Genomic DNA, 22,216 nt, shown 5'->3' on the forward strand with positions numbered 1-22,216 from the left:
AGGATCATCAAGCCATGATCCCATGACCAACCTTCATTTCCTGGCTTCCCAGTTCCTACCACTCCCTCTCCTTAGATGTCACTGCCAAGCTTACAGCTCCAGCATAATAGCAATTTTGGCATGGAGTGGGGATGTGGGGAGAAAAGAGTCACTGTCACAGATGGCTTGGGCAGTTTTTCCCTTCTCTTAATAACAGATTTTATAAGACACCCACAACACGGCCATACACAGGCAGTGTGTACAGTGGCTAAGAATATTCTTCTGAAATTAGAGGGCTCAAATTCAAACCTTGGTTCTGGCAATTACTAGTCATATGACATTGAACAGATTTGTTTATATCCCCAAGCCTCAGGTTCCCTATCTGTAAAATGGGAATAAAAAAGGTTTACTTCATAGAGGTGTTACAGTTAAATGAGGTAATGCATTAGAAGTACCTATGACGATGTTTTTACATTGAAAACATTCAATCCCAGCTAGTAATAGCAGCAGTAGTAGTAATAGTAGTAGTAGTAGTAATAGTAGTAGTAGTAGTAGTAGTAATAGTAGTAGTAGTAGTAGAGGTCACGCGGCACGCCCACAACTCCCCATTTTCTTCCCAGTAGCATCAAGAACAGAATCTGTGAGGATTCTGCCCCCACAATTGCTATTTCAGAGTCCTGTCTTCCATAAAGTAGTAGATTTAGCCAATGAGCCAAAGATCCTGAAGGAATGAATGACTCTTGATTGTTTAATTTTGTTAACAAGTTGACACATGACAATTAGTCTTTGAGAAATAACTTTATAATGTTGTTGTTTATTGCTTGCTGCAATAACATGATCTCAGATAATGATTACAGGAGAATTTTTTACTGTGTTCTTCTCAGAAAATGAAATTCACCACAGGACAGATAGGAAGCAGGTATGTTGGTCTTCCTCTCTTTTCTCCGAAACCTGGAAAGAAAAATAGTATCTTGTGCAGCAAAAGAATATGAAATGTTATAACTTGGGTGATGGAAAGTCATGTATATGAAAAGAACTGTTAGTGGTAACTATGTTTTGCCTTTTGTAGATCCAAACCTACTCCCTGTGGAGGTCCAGGTCTCTCTTCCTGGACACTGAACATCCTTGCTATATCTACTCAACATTTTGTTCCTAAAGTTTGTGAATTCGTCTTACACAAACTGCAGGGAAGAAGAGATCCTTTATACACTTTTTTGAAATCCCTAACATATCACTTTTCTTTTATGTAAATACTGAAGCAAGAGACTCTTAGAACAGCTTTACTGAGGCCTGTCTGCCCATCCCAACCCCCTCCTCTCCCTGTCAACATTCATAGATTCGGTTGCCTTTCCTTCCTGGTCCAGACATCTGACTGTAGTAGCAGAAGGGCAGAAGAGTGGATACCTTTAGGTATTCAGAAAACTGCTGGGACAGTAAGAGGGTGCTAGCACAAATGCAGCTGTGCCATCCCATAAGGAGTGAATGATACTCAGAGAAACATTACAGGACCAGTACTGGGGTCTGTTAGGTGTAAGGCATGGGGGATGAGCCAGAAATTGACATTGAAGCATGAGAAGGGAAAAGCCAAAACGACCAAATAAGTTACCAATACATTTAACCTTTGATTGAGATAGAAGTTATTACCTTTGGTGAGTTTTACTTGATGTTTTTCAAGCAACCTGACTTTTGGCTGACAATTTTGGACCCTGAGAGAGAAAAAAAAAGAAATAAAAACACATAGGAAGACTTTTGAGAAACCTCCATACTGTTTTCCACTGTGGCTGCACCAATTTACATTCCCACCAACAGTGTATGAGGGTTTCCAAAAACTGAAAATAGAACTACCATACGACCCAGCGATGCTATTCTTGGATATGTGTCCAAAAAAAAAGCACTAATTTGAAAAGATACACGCACCCCAATGTTCATTCATATCAATGTTATTTACAATTGCCAAGATATGGAAGCAACCTAAGTGTCCATCGACAGATGAATGGATAAAGAAGATGTGGCACGTATATACAACATAATACTACTCAGAGATTAAAAAAAAAGAATGAAATTTTGCCATTTGCAACAATAAGAATGGACTTGGAAGGCATTATGCTTAGTGAAATGTCACACAGACAAAGACAAATACTGTATGATATACGCATATGTGAAATCTAAAAAATACAACAAACTAGTGAATATAACAAAAAAGAAGCAGACTCACAGATATAGAGAACAAACTAGTGGTTACCTGTGGGGAGAGGGAAGGGGGGAGGGGCAATATAGGGGTAGGGGATTCAGAAGTACAAACTATTAAATATAAAATAATCTATAAGGATATATTATACAACATGGGGAATATCGTCAGTATTCCATAATAACTATAAATGGAGCATAACCTTTAAAACTTTTGACTCACTATATTATAGACCTGTAACTTATATAATATTGTGCAGCAGCTCTACTCCAATAAAAAAAAATGAAAAGAAAAATTTAAGACATTTTTATTTGAATTTAGAGAAGCATGTTGTCTTGAGTTTTGTAAAGAAATGTTAAACCATTCCCATGTTGTACAGGAGACAATGAACCATTTCTTCTGGTGATCTTGGAAACAGACACCCCAGCCTTTTACAAACTGCCAGGGAATTCATCTCTCCCTTTATGTGGTCTCAATACATACACTCACCCAGATAAATGCTAGATGTTACTAATACCCTCTAATGAAATCAAGTATGTTTTTCAAAAAACTAGTAGTCTGTACCAAAAAAAATTCCCAGACTAAGCACTCACTCAGAAAAACAGAGGGCCCTCAACCAGAATGAAAGCTCTGTGTGTGTGTGTGTGTGTGTGTGTGTGTGCCTGTGAGTGTGCATGAAGCATGTGAGTGTGAACGAAGTACGTGTGTGTGCACGAGTTGTGAGTGAGTCTGGAGGGGAGTGGGTGTCACTAGGAAAGAAACAGTGGGCAAGGTGCTTCCAAGGAGTATCCACTGGGGCCGACACTCACAGGTGCCTGAGGTTCCTGGAACAAGAACCAGCAGGGGACACATCTCCTCTCATCTTCTCTGCCACCTCCTCACTTCACACACAGGTATTCTCTAGCAGGGGATGTTGGGACAAGGGCCAGGAAGGTGACACAGCCACCCCCTGAAAGACCTCATCACTTCCTGATGTCCTTCCTGCTCCCCTCCCTTTGAGACTGATACGATCTCCTTTGCAAGTCAGATTAACTATTTATTAACCAACTGGATGGTATAATTCAAGGATAATTATTACCGTCCTCATTTAAAGAAGATGAACCACAGTTCAGATTAAGTGACATGACCAAGACTGCTGGCATAGAACCTAGGATTTCCTGACACCTTTTCTTACACCATGTCGTCACCAAGGAGATGGTGCCAAAACCCTGTCAGAGAGACGTCTGCATATTTAGTTGTGTAGCGATTGTGCTCTCAGGCCTCAGCCTGGGAGACATTGCAGGGAGGAAGCGGGGTCCTAAGGGGAGTTCTGGTTTCTTTTGTTTGACCAGGAATACCAGTTGGATTTCAGGGGGAAAAGAGCTGGAAGTACCTCTTCCCTGAAGCAGGCTTCAGGCCCCTGGGCCTGGCAGCACTTCTTCACCACATTCGTGAAATCCGCCAGCAATGACTGCAGCTCCACCCCTGTAAGTTCAGGCTTCAGTTTCACTAAGTTGACAAGAAACCTGTGACCCAGTGATGTCAAACAGAATTAATTAACGATTTCTTTCTGCAGTCCTCTTCTCCAAAAGGCTAGTTATAGAATCATATGTCTTAGGAATCTCCATTTGGGTGAATGTAAAAAGTTAAAATACTCCACTTTTGAAAGGATGTCCTGAAACTTTCCTGTTAAACACACAGGATGGATTCCATTACAACAATCTTTGGAGAGTTATGTAGTCATGGACGAAATTGTATAAAATATGGGAACATATAGTAAGTCTTCAATATGCACAATACTGTAGAATATGTGACTACGTTTGCTGTCTCTAGAAAATTCATGTCCAAAGCAACATCTATTCCCCCTTTCTCAATAACTGAATTCTGTTTCCACTCCACTTGATACAGACACTGCTTAATCTAAAAAAAAAAAAAAAAAAGATCTGATTCCTTGGCATTTATAACATTGCCTGAGAAAACAAAAGCAAAATTCGTGTTCCTTTTTGGCCTCTCTTATCTTCAGACATTAAGAGAGATTCTCAGAGCAAACATCTATGACATTCTCTCAAGAAAATCTGATTCATTATGACCCTTCTATGAGCTTTTTTATGGTTACTCTCACCCACCTTTTCAAATATAGTCTTTTGGACACTCCAAGGCTCTAGCAAAGGAAAAGACTAGCTCAGTTTTAACTTATAATTGGACAGACTGGACAGTTTGACAGAAAGAACAGGATTATAACACCAAAATCACATATCCATTACAATAAACCTTCTCATTAATACATGATATGTCTTCCGGCTGACAAAAAGGTGAACAGTAGAGAATGTCTGTACCTGTCTTTCTTTCTCTGGAGCTCCTCGTTATGAGCCTGACACAAGTCTGCGTGAAAGATAAATAAATCTTGAGAGGTAGATGGAGGCACATATGTCTTATCGGCTTCCAAGCCCTCAAAGCAGGACCTTCTGAAGGCAAAGTTTGTTTTACAACAGTGGTCCACAGCAGGGTTGATACTTCGATTTTCATTTATTCCACATAACTCTCCAAGAACTAAGTCCACCTATACCAATGAAAGTTGCAATGGAGTTTTGAAATACAGCTAGATGAATTGTTAGTTTGTGCTAATATCACGGTCAACTTAGAAAACCCCATGCACTTGTAACATGAAACGACGTGCAAAGAAAAGTAGAGGCTGGGGTCCTAAATGGCATTATAACAAAAATTCAAGCCATAGCAATTTAAATGCCTAGAGATTAATTCTTGTTAACATATACACAAATTTGTGATTTTGAGCAGAGAGCTGCAAACAGCCAACTGAAAATGGCATCAGGACACTGTGGCCCTTAGATTTAGTCCCCTCTGGGATGTCCCCAGCGTACTGTCCACCCCAGACCTAAAAAGGTACACCCAACCCGAACTGGGCTGGAAGCAGCAATTCTCTTACTGACCTGGTGGGACAAGAGAGAGAATTTATCCCATTACTTAAGATTATGAAGTTTTCTCTATCATTCTGAAACAATTCTATGATTCCAAGTGGTTTGCTCTAACAAATTGCTTCTAATATAAATAAGAAGTAATAAAGATGATTTGGAGAACCCCAAGCAAATATTTAAGACTTCTCTTTTGCTTCTCAGGATTTTGACACAGTAAGCCAAAAATAAAACTTGACCTTCCTTGCTTAACAATCTTGAAAACAATGAAGAGAGGAAGACGGATAATCACTATAAATCAATGAGTGCAAAAGCATCCTTTTTTTTTTTTTTTTCTTTTAGGAATAGTCAGGCACATGGGCCAGGCTCACCAAATTATCAACGCAGGCAAACTCTTCACTCAGTGTACAGCAGGTGGTCAGAGCTGTCACCATTTCCTTGCCAAGAAAGGTCAGTTCTTCAGTGGAGAGCTGGGGGGCTAGCTTTGTGAGATTGATGAGGTAGCTGAAAGAACATTTGTCTGTTTGTTCTGGACAAAAGCAGGTACCCATTTTCCCTTGTCTAGCCCCCTGAAGCCCCGACCCTGCCAGGCTAGGGACAACCAACATAAGGGCAATGCGAACCTCAGCTCTCTCATAAAGTGGTAGAGAACTGTCCCTTCACTCCCTGTGTTCCTGCACCCTGCCTCCTAGATCGCTGTGTTTCAGTTTCCTTCTAATTTCATGATAATTCAGAAACTCTCAGATTTGCCCATCCTTCTTCACCTGTGAGTATAGGAGCTCCTTGGAAGAAAATATCTTGGCTAGTATGTAAAAATCCTGCTTGAAATCCCTTGAGCAGTTAATAAATACTTCAAAGGGAAAATTTAATAGATACATGTTGGAAAAGGATAATCTGAGATGGAGGAAACAAAGATATTTAATGGGCTGAGTTCTCAGATAACAGCCCAATTGCAGAAATAGTGAAAATATATTTTTTAAGCTGTGTTTTGTTGTGACTTGAAGATGTTTGGTTTCAACACACAATACATTAGCATGGTAATTAATTAAGAAAATCCAGAACAAACTTCATATTATTCGTGAATGCTCACAAGAATACTTAAAAATGAATATTAAAGTGTTAAGTAAATCCAGAATTATTTTTTTTACTCAATAAGAATTATTTCCTTAAATAATTCTTCCTTGGAAAATTATAACAACCTGAAGTTTTCTCCATCCCACCCCACACTCCTGAAATGGGGTAAAATCCAGAAATTCTGGGCTGGGAGTGAGAAAGACTAGTCCAAACAAAAACTAATGCATTAGAGAATCAATTTGTCCAGAATCCTGTATGTCTTCAATTTCTAACCTCATTTCTGGTAAGGGCTTAATATGACAGCTTGATGTGCCTTCTTGACTTTTATGTTTTTATTCTTTCCCAGAGTTTATGAACTTGTCATAACTAAAAGACTGAGCTAAGATTTTGACACTTTGTGGCACTCTTTATTTTATCCTGGTCACCATCGTTAACCTACTTGTGCAAACAACTTACTGGTATTTCAAGTCATCCTTCCCCAAAATCTGAAAATGTTCACATTCTCGCTGTACTATCTTGAGGCTTTTCTCAGTTGTCTCATTGAATTTGTTTTCCTGAAAATACGAACAATCATGTTTATGAACATTTTATCTAAAATTTAATCATAAGCTTCAAGTCAACTTGTCTAATTGCTTTTTTAATTTATATAGCATTTTCAAACTCTCATTATCATACGCTATTCATTAAATTGAGGGTAGTTTTTATATATGTAAGAATTTGAATTTTTAAGTTATAGTTATAGATATGGTTTTTGCTAAATTTGAAAGCTCAAAATTTTCATTATCATTACCTTGTAGAGGTATCATTACCTTATAGAGCTTTCCAGTCTGCAAAGTGAAATTCAAATCTGATGTTGACAATGATCATATTTTTTTTTTTTTTTAGAAAGAGGTGACAAGCTGTTTATTTTTTTTACGTATGTATTTATTTAGTTATTTATTTTGGCCGCGTCACGGCATGTGGGATCTTAGTCCCCCGATCAGGGATCGAACCCGTGTTCCCTGCAGTGGAAGCCCAAGTCCTAACCAGTGGACCGCCAGGGAATTCCCAGACAATGATCATATTGATTCTCACTTTGAAGTGGCCAGAGAAGTTATCTGGCCCTATGAAGTCAAGTGGCTTGCCTAGAATCACCCAGTGAGTAAGTATTGCTACAGAACATTTTTAATCATGTGTATCTTTTTTATATCTTCTTTTTCATCACTTAGAATTGGAACTTAAAACCTCCAATAATTGTCTTCAAATATTTGACAAACTCTCTCTCACGTGGCATAAAATTGGACATCTACTAAGTGACCACTAGAGAGAAAACTACACACCAGTGGATGAATGCTGTGGGACGAATTGTGTCTCCATATAATAAAGAGAATTTTCTAGCACTATGATTCATTTAAGGGTCAGGAACAGACCTCCTTGTTAGGGACAGCGGTAGAGCTGGATAAAACTTAAGTCTTCTTACTTCTTGCTCAAATATGAATGGGTGTAAACTGGCATTTTTGGCAAGTGGAGGTAATTTTTTAAGTAAAGCAAAAGCAACACTTATCAAATGAATGAGAAACAAATCAAAAATGACAAATAATTAATTTCTATAGTACACAAAAAGTGCATATGAACTGATATTTAAAAATGCTAATTTCAACAGAAAAATGGGTAAAAGACATGAACAAATTGTTCACAGGAAATTTATAACTACAGTAGCTAAAATCATATGGGAAAAGTTTAACTTCATTAAAAAATTAATTAAATTTTTAAAACATGCTCACTATTTAGCAAAGTTAATTTCTATGTGCAATGTTGGTGAAGGTGTAGGTAAAATGAGCATTTTCAAGCACTGTTATAGAACTATATGGTGGTAATAACTTTCTAGATAGTAACCTGGCCATTTGTATCAAATATTTTTTATTTTAAAGTCTATATAATTTGACCTAATAATTTTCCTTCTGATAATCTGTCTTAAGAAAATAACCATAAATATGAATAAAGATGAATGGAATGAGATACTTAGGGTCACCTACAAATAAAAATTTTAAAAAGCTAAATAAATGTCCAAAATCTCAAACGTACAGTATGAGAGAATTTAAATCAATTATTATGATGGAATACCGTCATGTAAAATAAAGTACATTTTTTAAAGTCTGTTTAATAACATAAAATGTTTTTTATGCCAATAAATAAAAACAGATCCAAAGTTTTCTTAAGAAAGTATTATTCCAATCTTATTTTTAAACACACATATAAATATATTCATATATGCAGAGAAAAGATGAAAAAATGTTAATTATAGCTATTTCTTGGTGACAGAATCAGAAAATTTTTATTTTTTTCTTTGTAAATTTTGATACTTTCTTAATCAGCTTTAATAATCATTTATTACTTTCACTATAACAAAAAACTGAATTGGCCAAAGAAACTACAGAGTACATAAATAAAAATATAAATGTTTAATGGGAAGAATTTTTTGCATCAACACACAGGATTTGTAGTTCAAAACATTATGAGTAACCCAAACCGATGATGTTGGTCTTCCCAATGATCAACTTACCAGAGTGAAACTTTGATAGTTTTTAAATGTTTGTTGTTTTATTTTGTTTATTTAATTCTCTGAGCCTACTAGGATGGAACTTACCGCATGTCTGTAACAGTCTGGAGGGTTTTTCGTGTTGCAACACTCTCTCAGGAGATCCTCATACACTCCAGCAATTCTTAACAACTCTGGTGTGGACAGTTCTGGATGTCTCCTTGAGTATTGATAAAGAAACCTGCAATGTGTAAAATATTTTGTATATTAGAACTTCGAGAAAGAGCAAAACACCAAATCCTGCTATCTTTTACTCTAGAGAGATCTTCTAATACTGAGTCTGTCTTCAAATGCTAAGTTCCTCCTCTGGTTTGGTCAGGGAATGATTTAAGAGGACATTTTGACAACAGGAGATCATTTTACAAAGGCTCTCTTCCATATTATGTTTTAAACTAACAATCCTTTTACTTGGAGGGATAGAATGATTAAAGGTATTTAGCATTCATTGTTAGAATGATTTAATCCATAAAGCATCAGAAATAGTAGATCATGCCACCAATACTTTAGAAAATACATATCGAGTATAATTCTGTTGGAAAATGCATTCAGAACTCCATCTTGAGATGGTGCGAATATGGATTTCTCCCCACCCCTGGTGCCAACTTGGGGAGAGATTGTGGAGCAGCCTTTGCTCATTCCTTCATCCTGACACTTGTCAAATATGGGAATAATCACTCCTGCCACCCTAAGTCATTGCGAAGGTTTCCATGGCCTCGGTGAAGTATATGTGGGTGTGATTTAGGGAGAAAGTGAGAAAGGGAGAGAGAAGAGGCTAACAGTTATTAAGCCCTTAGTAGGTGCGAGGCACTGGATCAAGCCTTGTGCATAGGAGACCAAGATAGGCTTCCTACCCTTTATAAAACACTTTCTCATTTAACTTCACTTAACCCTCAAGATAAGTACTATTTTATAGCTGAAAAAACTAAGTCTCAGACCAGTTAAGCACCTGGCTGTTAATAGAAGTATAAAATTTGAACCTAGGTCCCATAGGATGCCTACTTCATTCTTGTTTAAACCAAGCTGACTCTCTTCTCAAAAGAGAGGTGTTTTCTTTAACTACCTCGACTGTGCTGTTTACAATCTTCTTCATAAAAGTATCTTCTCTATTCATTCAAATTAAGTAAAAATGGTCTATGTTTTGAGAGAGCAATACCTCACAAGAGTTTTCCGAGTCCAAGGAACTTTTTTTAATCTCTTTTTGTTTTGCAACCTTTTTCTCTTGATTAATCTTGGTTTTTCTGACATCATCTCACCTGCTTCCCCACCTGCTTTCTCAATCCCATTTGTGGGATACATTCCCATATCCTAAAGCAGTGGTGTTTAACCTTCAGAGAATCAAGTGTTCCCCTTAATATCTCAGGTAAGCCGTGGACCTTTCTCCAGGAACAAAATTACACCTAAAAACACACCACCAAAATATTGCAAACAAAAACCCCTGGGAGCCGACCCTAGCCTGGCAGATCCACTGAGGTCTTGCATCAAATGTTTGCATCCAGAAAAACTGCACCTGAAACATTTCTGGCTCAGCATGTTCATTGCTGCTCTATCATTTCTCCCCAGGCTTCAAACCCTATTTTAGTTGTCATAGTGATGGTGATGGAGATGATGAGGATGAGGACGAGGATGAAAATTGCTTCCATTTAGCAAGCATATGTCAGGTACAAGTGAAACGCATTGCATCTATCATTTAGATTAATTTGGCTTAGTGTCCATGACTCATGAGAAGCAATAGAGCGCAGTGGTTATAAGAGCAGGGGTCTGAAGCCGCACTGGTTACATTTGAATCCTGGCTCCACCACATATCAGTTGTGTGACTTTGTAGCAAGTTACTTAACCTCTGTGCCTCAGTTTCCTTGTCTGTAAAATGAGGATAATAAAAGTGTTCTAACCTCAGAAGGTCGTTCTGAAAATTAAATTGGTTAATAGATGGGAAGCACTGAAAATTTGGTGAGTATTCAGTAACCTGTATCTTCAATCCAGACCTCCTTCCAGAATTCCAGGTTCATATATAAAATTATCTTGTGACATTTCCAATTAATTACCTCACAGGCACCTCAAAGTCAAGGTGGTCAGATTCAAACATATTCTCTTTCCCACAAAACATTCCCCCATACTTCCCATCTCATTGAGTCTGAAAACTACTTACCAACCACCTAAGTCCCAAACTGGGATTCATTCCAGATGAAGTTTCTAAAAAACAAAAGTGATTTTGTCCTTCCTTATTCTTCAGTGAAAACCCTTCAGTGGCATCTCATTACTTAGCATGCCTGTATGATCTGACCCATCTACCTCTCACTACCCTCCTCTCTCACTGCAGAAACCCTATTCACAACCACATATACACCAAGCAGTTTTACACTTCTATCCGTGCTCTACTCCTTCTATCCAGATTACTAAAATTTCTTCCAGTACCTCCTCCCCATCAAGCCTTTCCATGGTCCCCAGGGACTTCCTCCCCTGTCCCCACATTACCTATCATCTGCTATCAGAAATCAAAGAGCATTTCTTGTACTCATTTATTTATGAGGCTATCTCTTCTCACGTCACAATTCTTATTGATGAAAGCTTACTGGGGATAAGAACCCTGTCTAACCTAGTAAAGTCCCTGGATTATATTTTATTACCAAAATATTTGGAATGAACGAATATTCTTATATGAATTTTATACATGATTACCTAAAATACAGAGAGGTTAACTTTTGTCCCACTGACTCAACCAGGACTCAAATCTAGTCCTTTTGGCTCCAAGTCAACAAGTCTTCCCCTGAACAGCTGGGCAGCTGTGTAGGGGGAGGGACGGCAGGGGAGGGCAGAGCATGGCAGGTAAGCCTGCAACTTCTCAGGCCAGACCTCCTGGGGTCTAATCCCTACTCTGTCATATTTTAGCTGTGAAACTTGAACAAGTTACTTAACTTCTTTGTACCTCAGTTTGCTCATCTGAAAATTGAGAGAAATCACACTTATTTTACATGACTGTATGAGAATTAAAATAAATAATCCATATAAAGTACTCAGCCCATTGTCTGGCACATATCAAGTACTCAATAAATGTTAGCCATCACATCATGACACAGTTGCATTTTCTTAAAATCATGTAAAAAGACTATAATCGATAGCCATGACTCTTAAAATTATGAGACCCAATACTTATGTGATTTAAATGATCCCTATTCCTTCCACCCAAGTTAGCCAAAATAGGTCAAATCCAAAGTTTCTATTTGCCTGATAAATGTCAATATAGAGTTATGTTACTCGGCCATGAAGTTCTCTTGGTCAGCATCTCGTTCCTCACACACATTTTCGCTTTCAGTAAACTTTGCTTCTCTTAGGGGTAAGTTGTTTGGTCTATCATCTTTATTTGAGTAAATTATGCACTCGCCGCGCTCTGGTATTTTCTTTTCACAGCACTCTTTGATTTTGCTGGAGATGGAATCTTGTTTTGAACAAATATGGCTCATGACCTTGCTCTGTATCAAATAAGAATGGGAAATGACTTTATTTTCATAATATCTTCAGGGCTGGATTTTCCTTCAAAACTCAAAGCAAAATCAACCATGTGCATAACATCTGGACTTGTTTCATCAGCTAATTTGATAGATAATTAAATTTTGTATTGATTGAATACAATGAACTTTCATACTAAGGCAAGCTTTATTTCTCAGGATTTTAGATGATATAATTATGAAAAATAGACTCATAAGTTTACATTCATTGTTAAGTATTAATCTTTTAAATACTTTACCCCTACTCCACTGGTGTATCGGCATTTTAAATTCTAAATGCTGTTTCTTTCCCATAAGAGTTCATCTGTACTTTAATGAGGGCCACCAAAGACATGTTACTGTAATATCTATAATCCTAGATTTCTTCTCTTATGGCCTGAAACCACATTGCCAGTTATATAGTAGAAACTCAAGAAATATTTGATAAGCGAATGAAAGAATGGTAAACAAATGAACCACTACAGCAACTGCCAGATGAAGGCTTCTCAAACATAAGGAGATATTCTGCTCATTGTTGCCATTTTCCTAAGGATATTATTCATTTGAAGCTGTTCAAATTATCAAATAATGTACAAAATAGTAAACCCTACTCTCTCCCCTCTCCCTACTCTCCCTACCCAATTCTGACCTCCATATAAAGTTACGGGAATAAGGGAGAGGGTGAAGCTATCTTGCTTACACATTAGTTGGATAATTTTTTAAAAGCTAGTCTAGCCTCTAGTCCTCTCTCCATACCCTCCAGAATTAGGCTGTACATTCCTCCTACTCTCTGTCCTAGTGTCCCATGAACTACATTGAGTTCTGTCAAAGCACCAGGCTATTCCAGACTCTCTGACTTTGCCCAAGCTGTTCACCAGCCTGGAATCTTCTTCTGGGGAACACTGAGGATAAGGAATGAGATGAAGCTCTAGGCTGAGGTGAGAAATGGAAAGGAGGCTGGCACCATGTTTCCAGCAAACCTCCTAGAACCAGGGATCCCGTCTTTGCAAACATATATACGTTTCACCTAAGGCCATCATCATTCTAGGCAACACATCTCTTATTGTCTGAGAATTAATTTCTATTTTGAATAAATTACAATTCTATTCCTCTTATTTCTACATAAAACCATCAAAGAAAAGGATATTAAGAATATAATATGATCCCTTAGTCTCAGCTCCAAACTTCACGGAAAAATCTTCAATTATATCCTTTCAGTACATTAATATTATAAAACCAACATCCCCATAAACAATCAAACAGTACAAAAGTAAATAGCGAGTGAGATTGCTTTTCATTGAAATACAGTTAAGGGCAAAATAATTCTTGGTGATATCTACTGTCCGCTACTTGAAATAAAATGTACATATCTTCATATTCTAAAATTCAAGTTGTCTAATTAACATGATGTTTCCTTGTGAATTTAAAACAGAAAGACTAATTAAAAGTCACTAAGAAAAAGCCTAATTTCAACTAAGAAGTCGGGATATTTTTAATGAAATTGTGTTACCCTCGTATGCATGAACATCTTCAACTAGGTCAACAATATATTTACCAGTATATGTCATTAGAGAATCACTTTAAAGACTAGAGTAAGAGTTATTTTAAATGAACGTATTTACCTATCTGGAAAGACTGTTCCTAAATAGCCTGAAGAAACTCAGAGAAAGCAGCTCTTAAAAACATAAAGATGAATCATTTTCTGAGCTTTACTGTTAATTTCTAATATAACTAAAGAGTATTTGCAATATTAAAGAAAACTTTAGTCTGGCCTAAATTAATGTCCACAAATTCTAAATTCCTGGAGTTTATGTCATGTGCATTTAGCCATATAAAATAGAATCTTCTGAGTAATCTAAAAACAATCCCATGTATAAAAAGTTCCAAAGTTTTATCTGGTCTTATTTGTTAACATTTTATTTTTTATTTTATTTATTTTATGTTGTTATTTAACAATTTATTTTTTGTTGAAGTATAGGTGATTTACAATGTTGTGTTAGTTTCAGGTGTACAGCAAAATGATTCAGTTATATATATAACTGAATATATATGTACATAAAAGAATATATATATATTCTTTTTTCAGATTCTTTTCCATTATAAGCTATTACAAGATATTGAATATAGTTCCCTGTGCTATACAGGAGGTCCTTGTTGTTTATCTATTTTATATACAGTAGTGTTATCTGTTAATCCCAACCAATTTATCAACATTCTGATTTTATTGTGATGAGTAGCCACACATTAGGGCAACTTCAAAATAAAATATAGCCACCCCAAAAATCACTATTTTTACTTGGTTTTATAGAATATTTACCCTGCCATGGATGCACTGCACAACATCCCCTTCACAGCATCCATCATATTTGGAAGAAACATCTTCTAGGAGGGAGATAAGTTCCTTAAATTCAATCTTGGGGAATTTTTGACTAAGTACAGCAATGTTTCTGGAAATAGAATTGATAAACCACTAAAACAACTTGAACAACAAGTAAGGCAAGAGGGAGCTCTTTGCTAATACAGTATAAATAGCTGCAGTAAGCATGTGGTACCCTTGTTTTTTTCACTGATGGCTTTACCAATATTTATACATTGCATGGCCCACATGATCATTTTGAAAATCCTAGGTTGATATTTTGAGTCCCAGATCAGGACTGGGAAAAAAAGGGCCTGAGAGATGTGCCCTCTTCCATAATTGTTATAGCAAAACACTTCTTTTAAGGACCACAATTTCTTGTTGTGAGCCCATGGCTGGCATAGGTTATTCATCACAGAATCCTTTCCTGCTGATCTATTTGAAATCTCAGAATTTTTCACAAAACATTGCACTAGCATCATTGCTAGTTGGCTAGGGTAAGCATGTAAAATAAAATTTATCCCTAGAGGGTAGTCTCCTAGTCATTAAAGTCAAAGATGGATGGATAAGTCATGTCTAAAACACTTGAATGTTTTAAAACTCAGGTTCAGAACTCCTAGACCCACTCAGATTCCCAACTAACCAAAAACTAACTCAGAAGTAGTCCTCTTTCTCTCTGGGGTCTCCCCACCTTGCAGGTCTTCTCTCAACCGGACCTAATGTCCTGGTCTGAGTAATCCACCCAGACTGAGCCCCACCTCAAAACCCTTGAGGAACTAGGAAGAGTATAAATAAAAAGTCATCAATGATTTAACAAAAATGGGACTTACACAAGAAAATACAAGTAGAAACAAAATACTTATTATGAAACTCACATAGATTTTAAGATTTGTGGTCCAAATTTCATAAGTGCCCCACAGACATTTTTTTGATAAGAAGATAATGCTTTTAAATATTGTATGAAAGTTTCTGCCTGAAGGATAAAGAGAAATTCTGTTGAAGCAAGAACAAAATCCCACTATTCTCTTATTTCTTAACCACATGTCAACCAAACAATTCCAAACTTTGCTCAGAAACAGAAAATTATGGGGTTTTTATCTCAGGAAATGTACATATCAAAATATAAATTTGTGGCTTATTATAAAGGTGGGGCCAGTCTTCCCAGTGACTGAATTATACTTGATGGGAAGATGAGTGGTGAAGAGTGCTGTGAGCTTGTCCATCTCTACCAGGATGATTCAGTTTTATGGGTAGTCAAAAGAGGACTTTAAAAGAGTTTAAAAGTAGTCAAAAGAGGACTTGTCCAAGATAGAAGATAAAATGTCATTTTTTACCCTGGTTATTTACTCACTAGCATTTCCTTCCAATTCACAAGGAAGACAAAGCCAGAAGAGAGACCCTAGAAATGGGCAATTGTCTTTCAAGGGTCTCAGGTAATAAGAAATTTAGATCAGTAGCAGGTGGCCAATGGGTTGAAAACCCAGTAAAAGTGACAAGAGAATGGTTTTTAAATGGTAAACAACTCTTTTGCTATAATTTAATTTTAAGTAAAGATCTACAGTTTGGGATGAATCCTCGTCCTTTTAAGAAAACAAATGTAATACCCACCTTTGTTCTAAAGCAGTTAGCTTTTTCTTGTTCTTCACAACATATTTTAGTCATCTCCTCAAAACGAGCAGCAGCAGTAAGAAGTGTAGGGACAAAAACAAAGGGGTTCCTTCTGGAAACTTCGTAGATATAACTATAAAAGAAAAAAGGAAGGAAGGAGGGAAAGAAAAAAACAGGAAGGTAATGAAAGAATGGTAGACAAGGGAAGGAAAAGAGAAGATTTAAAAAGACGAGAAGAACAAGTTGTGAAAGTAAAGGTGAGAGGAAGAAGGACTTCCCATTACTGAAGGCTTCAATGGAAGGCAGCGTTATCGAGTTTCCAATAAAAGTTGTATCACTGAAGTTGCCAACTCCCAAAGAGGAATGATGATTGCCATTCTAACCATGAACACGGGGCTCTGGCTATTCTTTTTCTTCCCCTATCATGCCAGATGGTCGGCATCTCTCCTTTTCAGGTTCAAAGAACAGCTACCTATACACACTCCATCCAAGATTACGAGATCATAATCACTTATGTTCAAACAAGCTTTGTGGTTTAAGCTTTCCAGAAAAAGTCTCTACTTCTACAACTACTGCACTACTGAAAACAGATTTTTGCTAAACATCCATTGATGTAATGTTTACCCTTAGTAAAAGCTATAACTCTCCATTGAAAGACTATATTATTTCCTCCAGTAGAACTTTGGTGCCATGCACACCCTTCAGTTCTGGGGCTCATCCCATTAGAAAATACACATCACAATGAAAGGATCTTGAAAGCAGGTTTCATATATTGTTCATCTCCTCAGCAATGACCACAGAATCTGACACACAAATGCATGTTGAATGAACTAAATGATCAAGAAACCCAGCTATGTTCCTTTGGAAGAGATATTGGATTTAGCCTAAGAGTAATTCTTCAATTCAATCATTTTTCTACTAAAATTAAACTTACTTGTTTAGAAAAGATTCTCTGTTATTTTTATAAGTCTGGCATTTCTCTTCAGGATCCAGAGTAGGGAGAGGAGGCAAAAATCCTACATCAGCTTTCTTATTATGGAGGAAACAATGTTTTCTTTCAAAGTCAGCCTTATGGCAGCAGTGTGAAAAATTATGCTTTTGTGGCAGTCCCTCCATAGCACATATATTTTCCAGTAAAACATCATTCTGGACAACAGAAAAGTAAAAGACATTTTTTATTCATTGTGACATTTTTCAACCTTCTGAGATGACACAGTGGAGACAATGAGTGGTGAGTGTCACCCTTTGCGAAAAAGATTCCCAAATTTTCCCAATATTACCGGAAGAGCATCTTTACCCACACCCTTGACAACCATCCCACACTTTGGGAAGTTTTCTCTATCCTATCCTGAGGCCCTTCAACCTCTGCCTATTTCTTTACTGCCTACATTTCTCTTACATAATGGCTTTTTTCCTTCTCTTCCAAGGTGACAGGGTCAGAGTGTAATGTGTTGGTGAAGTATTTAGTGGTAATGTTTAGTAATAGTTTTCTAGAGATGCAGATGGTGACTCTATTGGGAGGAGGCCAAGAAGAGGGGGTGTGACAGCAGAGTACATATTGAGAGAGGCAGGGAAGGAAGGTACCTCTACTTCCGTGCGCTTTGCCAGGCTATTGCCTGTCTTCCTGCCTGTATACTTACAGCGTGGACTGCAAGCTCATAACCAAGTCCTCCTGTACATCATTACACAGAATTGCATCTCCTAGGAAAGTGCCTTACCCTAAATACTAAAGTCAGGCAAAATAAAAATGAGGGGCCCAGGGACTTCCCTGGTGGCACAGTGGTTAAGAATCTGCCTGCCGATGCAGGGGACACAGGTTCCATCCCTGGTCTGGGAAGATCCCACATGCCACGGAGCAACAAAGCCTGTGTGCCACAACTACTGAGCCTGCACCTCACAACTACTGAAGCCCACGTGCCTAGAGCCCATGCTCTGCAACAAGAGAAGCCACCGCAATGAGAAGCCCGCTCACCGCAATGAAGAGTAGCCCCCGCTCGCCACAACTAGAGAAAGGCCACGTGCAGCAACGAAGACCCAACACAGCCAAACAAAAAAAATAATTAATTAATTAATTTTTTTTAAAAAGTGAGGGGCCCAGATTTCTCCTTCCTGACGCCGAGAGATGATGCTTTTAGAAATCTAAGATCTGCATTACTCACCTCCCTCACCATGATTTCTGCTATGAGCCGTTCCTAGATTAATTGTTTCTCTGGGTTATAGATAAAATTAAAATATATATTTTGAACAGAGACTCTCATTCGGCCCCAAAACCACATTTGAGTGGTGATTTAGTAGAGATGGCGGAAAATAGCACTCCTCAGGCCCCTGTACGTTTCAGCTTTTTTAGTTTCCTTCTGGAGACATAAGCTTTTGACCACTATGTTGGTACATGAAACTAACTCTTCCTCATTCTCAAGTTGGCTTCAAGGTCCAAATTCATTCAGGTGGAGGAAGAATTTGTTATTGGAATCTTGTAATGAGACTAGCCAGATACTCATTGTTGTGGGTTGAAAAATGTCCCCCAAAAAGTTATGTTCAATTCCTAATCCCCATGCCTGTGTATGGGACTTTCTTTGGAAATAGGGTCTCAGCAGATAGAGCCAAGTTATTGAGAGGGTCTTATCCAGTGTGACTGCTGTCATTATAAGGCAAGGAGAAGAGACTCAGAGAGAAGATGGCCATGTTATGACAGAGGCAGAGATGGGAGCGAGGTAATTATAAGTCAAAGAATGCTGAGGATTGCTGGTTATCACAAGAAGTTAAGAGAAAAGCATTCAACAAATTCTCCCCTAGAGCCTCTGCAGGGAGCACACCCTACAACACCTTGATTTTAGGCATCTGGCCTCCAGAATTGTAAGAGAATAAATTTCTGTTGTTTTTTTTAAAAAAGATTTTTTAATTAAAAACTAAAAATGAGGGCCATAGAGCATCTTTCTTTTTATATTTCCAAGGCAAAAATTCTCTCAGTGTTGACAAATAAGCTTGTTTGTTTAGGAAATGCAAACAATTTACTTACAGCTAATTTTGAACACTCTGGGAGTGTCATGTCAGCCAAGCATTTATCTCTGTATTCTGTCATGGCTTTTACCAACATTTCTACTTCTTCAAAGGATGCCTCCTGAATATATTGAGCAAATGCAATGATGGTGCTGCAACAGTCCACACAGAGTACACAATGATGACCTGCAGAATTTCGATTTATGTCCAACCAAAAACTCATAGGAACACCCACTTGCAGACTAACCTCAGGAAATTATCAAAGTGTGAAGGCTATAAGTTTTACAACTTCTTGACAATTCAATTGCCTCATCTGAATTTTATGATTAACACTGTATTTATTTTTTGATATGGTTTATATTTAATTACATAACTTTTGAGAAGAATTAACATTTCTGGAAGGTACCAGATAAGCTTATAGTAAACACCATCATCATCAAAATGAGTTAGGAGAAACTCACATATATCCAATATTATCCTCTATAAATTTCTGGGTGATACTGACATCATCTGAAAAGCAAAGATATTTAGGTTATTATATATCCTGGTATTTTAACATTTTCCCAATAAAAAACTATATGTGATAAATTTATAAAGTATAAAATAGATAACTGATGGTAGAAAATAATTTTGGCGTATTTAACATGAAGAAGAGACATCATATGAACCAAATATTAGATCTTAATCACAGTTGATTACGTGCTCAAAAAATATTCATTAAGTTGAATTGACTTGAATTAATCTCACACTGACCAGATTTTAGATTTACTACTGATGGCTCCCCAGCCACAAATGTCAAATACAAGCACCATTTCCCCACTAAGTGTCACATATGACTAGAAAAGTAGTATGTGTGTTCATTGTTAAGTGATATAATGCTACAACTGTGCCCAACAAGAGATACCAGAGCTTGCTGGTGGTAGTACAGATTGTAGTGTTAGTCAGACACAGATATTTAAGTGTTCTCTGAACTAGTCTAAAATCATTGATTCCCTCCCAGTGAGCATACACTTATCAGAGCACATTTATATTTGTTCACATAGACTATTTTCATGCAGTCCTTACTTTTGCAAAACATTGTGCTGGATACTATGAGGCAATCAATGATGACTAAAACATCTCCCCCTGGACCTTGGGTTCCTAAGTACTTTCACAGTGCAGGTGACTCATGAACATGACTATAATCCACTGTAGAATCTATATGACATTCTAAAGTAATGTGGGTAAGTATATGACAAGAATGCTTTATGATCTCTGGGTGAGGAACCAGAAAAGGAGTATAGGAGGAGGTGCATATGAGTTGAGTCTGAAAAAAATGTACAAGATTTCAGCTAGCTGAGAAATAAGGAAACTCATATTTCTATGTGGAGAGAATGGTGTGAGTAAAAGCACAAAGGTAAGAAATCCTGGGATGTCTTGGGGGAAAGTCAATTAATCCACTTTGATGAAAAAGTGGGTCGTAAAGAAGACTAATGGAACCTAAGATAGAAAGAAACTGCGTCCAAATTATGTAGATCTTTCATATAAAGCTGAGGAGTTTGGGCTCCAACTGGAAGCCATGAAGAGCCACTGAAAATGTTTATATAGAACAGTAATATCATCATTTCTATATGCTAAGAAATACCAGGCAGGTAGTGGTATGTCTGATATGCTGGGATCTCCCACAGTGCCTGACAAATAGAAAGTGACGAGGACTGTTTGTCAAATAGATGGATGGAAGAATGAATGGATGAGGTGGAAAAAGGCAAGAAGCCCATTAGGAGACTTTTGCAATTATCCTATTGAGAAATCAGCAGGACATGAATTTTGGTAGGAGTAAGGGAAGTGCAAAGGAAAACATGAATGCAAAAGATATTGGAGACAAAAATCAACAGGATTTTTTAGTAAGTTGTTACAGGGGCAAAGGATAAGGAAAACTCAAGAATGACTACCCTTCTTCAAGCCCGGTAACTGGGCTCACTAGCAGACACTGTAGGGGGTACCAAATTAAGACACAATCCACATCTTCAGGGCCATGGCAACACTTACAGCACCTTGGTGCGAGGTACAAAAATATGCTCCTTTCAGGCCAGAGGGATTACAAAAAGACACCTCTGAACAGATGAAGTTCAAAATGTTCCCCCTTTGAGCAGAAGAAATATAAAAGTCACCTTTTCCTCCAGGCTGACACTGCATCAGCCAGGCTTGGGGAGATTTACAAACTGTACAGTTGGAAGAAACAAGGTCCTGCATACTCTTATGGTGTTTACCACCTAGTTGGGAGATACATTGAACAACCAAAGGCTCCAGAAAAATCTTAACTCATATCTAATGTTCCACTGTTACCATACACTATACACATCTGCAAGAAATACTAATATTTTCAAATCCAAATTATATCTCCCAGCAACATTTCCTATACTACCATAAGGCCGGTGACCATTTGCTGGGTGTAATAACTGTCTCTGTCTATAGATAGGGTAATATGATCACCAAAATACAATATCTGGGAAGGTTAGTTCAGGATATCTGATCAGTATATGTAAACTAGGGAGAGGGAGAAAAAAGCAAGCGAAAAATTAAATTGAAAGAAAACAAAGTTAAAAAATAGAAATTATCCCAACTTAGTCATTCCTTAGGTGATATACAAGTAAATTTCTTACCTACATCTTGAGGCTTTGTGGGCAGGGTTAAGGATTCAGTCAAAAAGAAAAAGAAAATAACAAAACCTGTAAGTTTTAACTGTTTCATTTTTTAAGAAATCACATTCACAAAAGAAAGTAACGTGACTGAGGAAAATCAAGTTTTTATATTATTCTTTGACACTATTAGTAAAAAAGTAACTTGTTTAACCTATTTCTCATATACCTCATATTTGATTTTTATTTGATCACTCTGCAGAATTTTTTGCTAATTATTAACTAGGAAAAAATTATCTCAGTGTTTCACTGGAAAAATCTATTGAGTTAGAAAAAAAGTCCACAGGTTAAGTATGCACAATGCCTAGCCAAATAGACAACCAAAAAAAGAAAAAAATCTTGAAATATTGCAAATGCTAAAAGAGAA

At 37.3% G+C, this 22,216-nt stretch overlaps 1 protein-coding gene across 2 annotated transcripts; it reads right to left on the minus strand.

Annotated features, from left to right (window-relative positions):
• Nucleotides 1-709: 709 nt before the first annotated feature.
• Nucleotides 710-21,938, minus strand: AFM (afamin). 2 transcript variants are annotated; one of them, XM_036852109.1, is made up of 15 exons: nucleotides 21,814-21,938; nucleotides 19,633-19,681; nucleotides 19,191-19,323; nucleotides 17,109-17,320; nucleotides 16,175-16,307; nucleotides 15,442-15,539; nucleotides 14,528-14,657; nucleotides 11,981-12,195; nucleotides 8,777-8,909; nucleotides 6,607-6,704; nucleotides 5,448-5,580; nucleotides 4,483-4,706; nucleotides 3,540-3,672; nucleotides 1,624-1,685; nucleotides 758-930 (listed from the first exon to the last, which is right to left on the minus strand). In XM_036852109.1, exons 1-14 carry the CDS (start codon nucleotides 21,899-21,901, stop codon nucleotides 1,650-1,652), a joined length of 1,815 nt encoding a protein of 604 aa, XP_036708004.1. In that variant the 5' UTR covers nucleotides 21,902-21,938; the 3' UTR covers nucleotides 758-930; nucleotides 1,624-1,649. The 2 variants fall into 2 exon arrangements, with proteins under 2 accessions (XP_036708005.1, XP_036708004.1); XM_036852110.1 differs by lacking the exon at nucleotides 19,191-19,323 and having other exon boundaries at nucleotides 710-930; nucleotides 21,814-21,830.
• Nucleotides 21,939-22,216: the final 278 nt, after the last annotated feature.

The sequence above is a fragment of the Balaenoptera musculus genome, chromosome 5, assembly GCF_009873245.2.
Source record: "Balaenoptera musculus isolate JJ_BM4_2016_0621 chromosome 5, mBalMus1.pri.v3, whole genome shotgun sequence".
Classification (NCBI taxonomy): domain Eukaryota; kingdom Metazoa; phylum Chordata; class Mammalia; order Artiodactyla; family Balaenopteridae; genus Balaenoptera; species Balaenoptera musculus.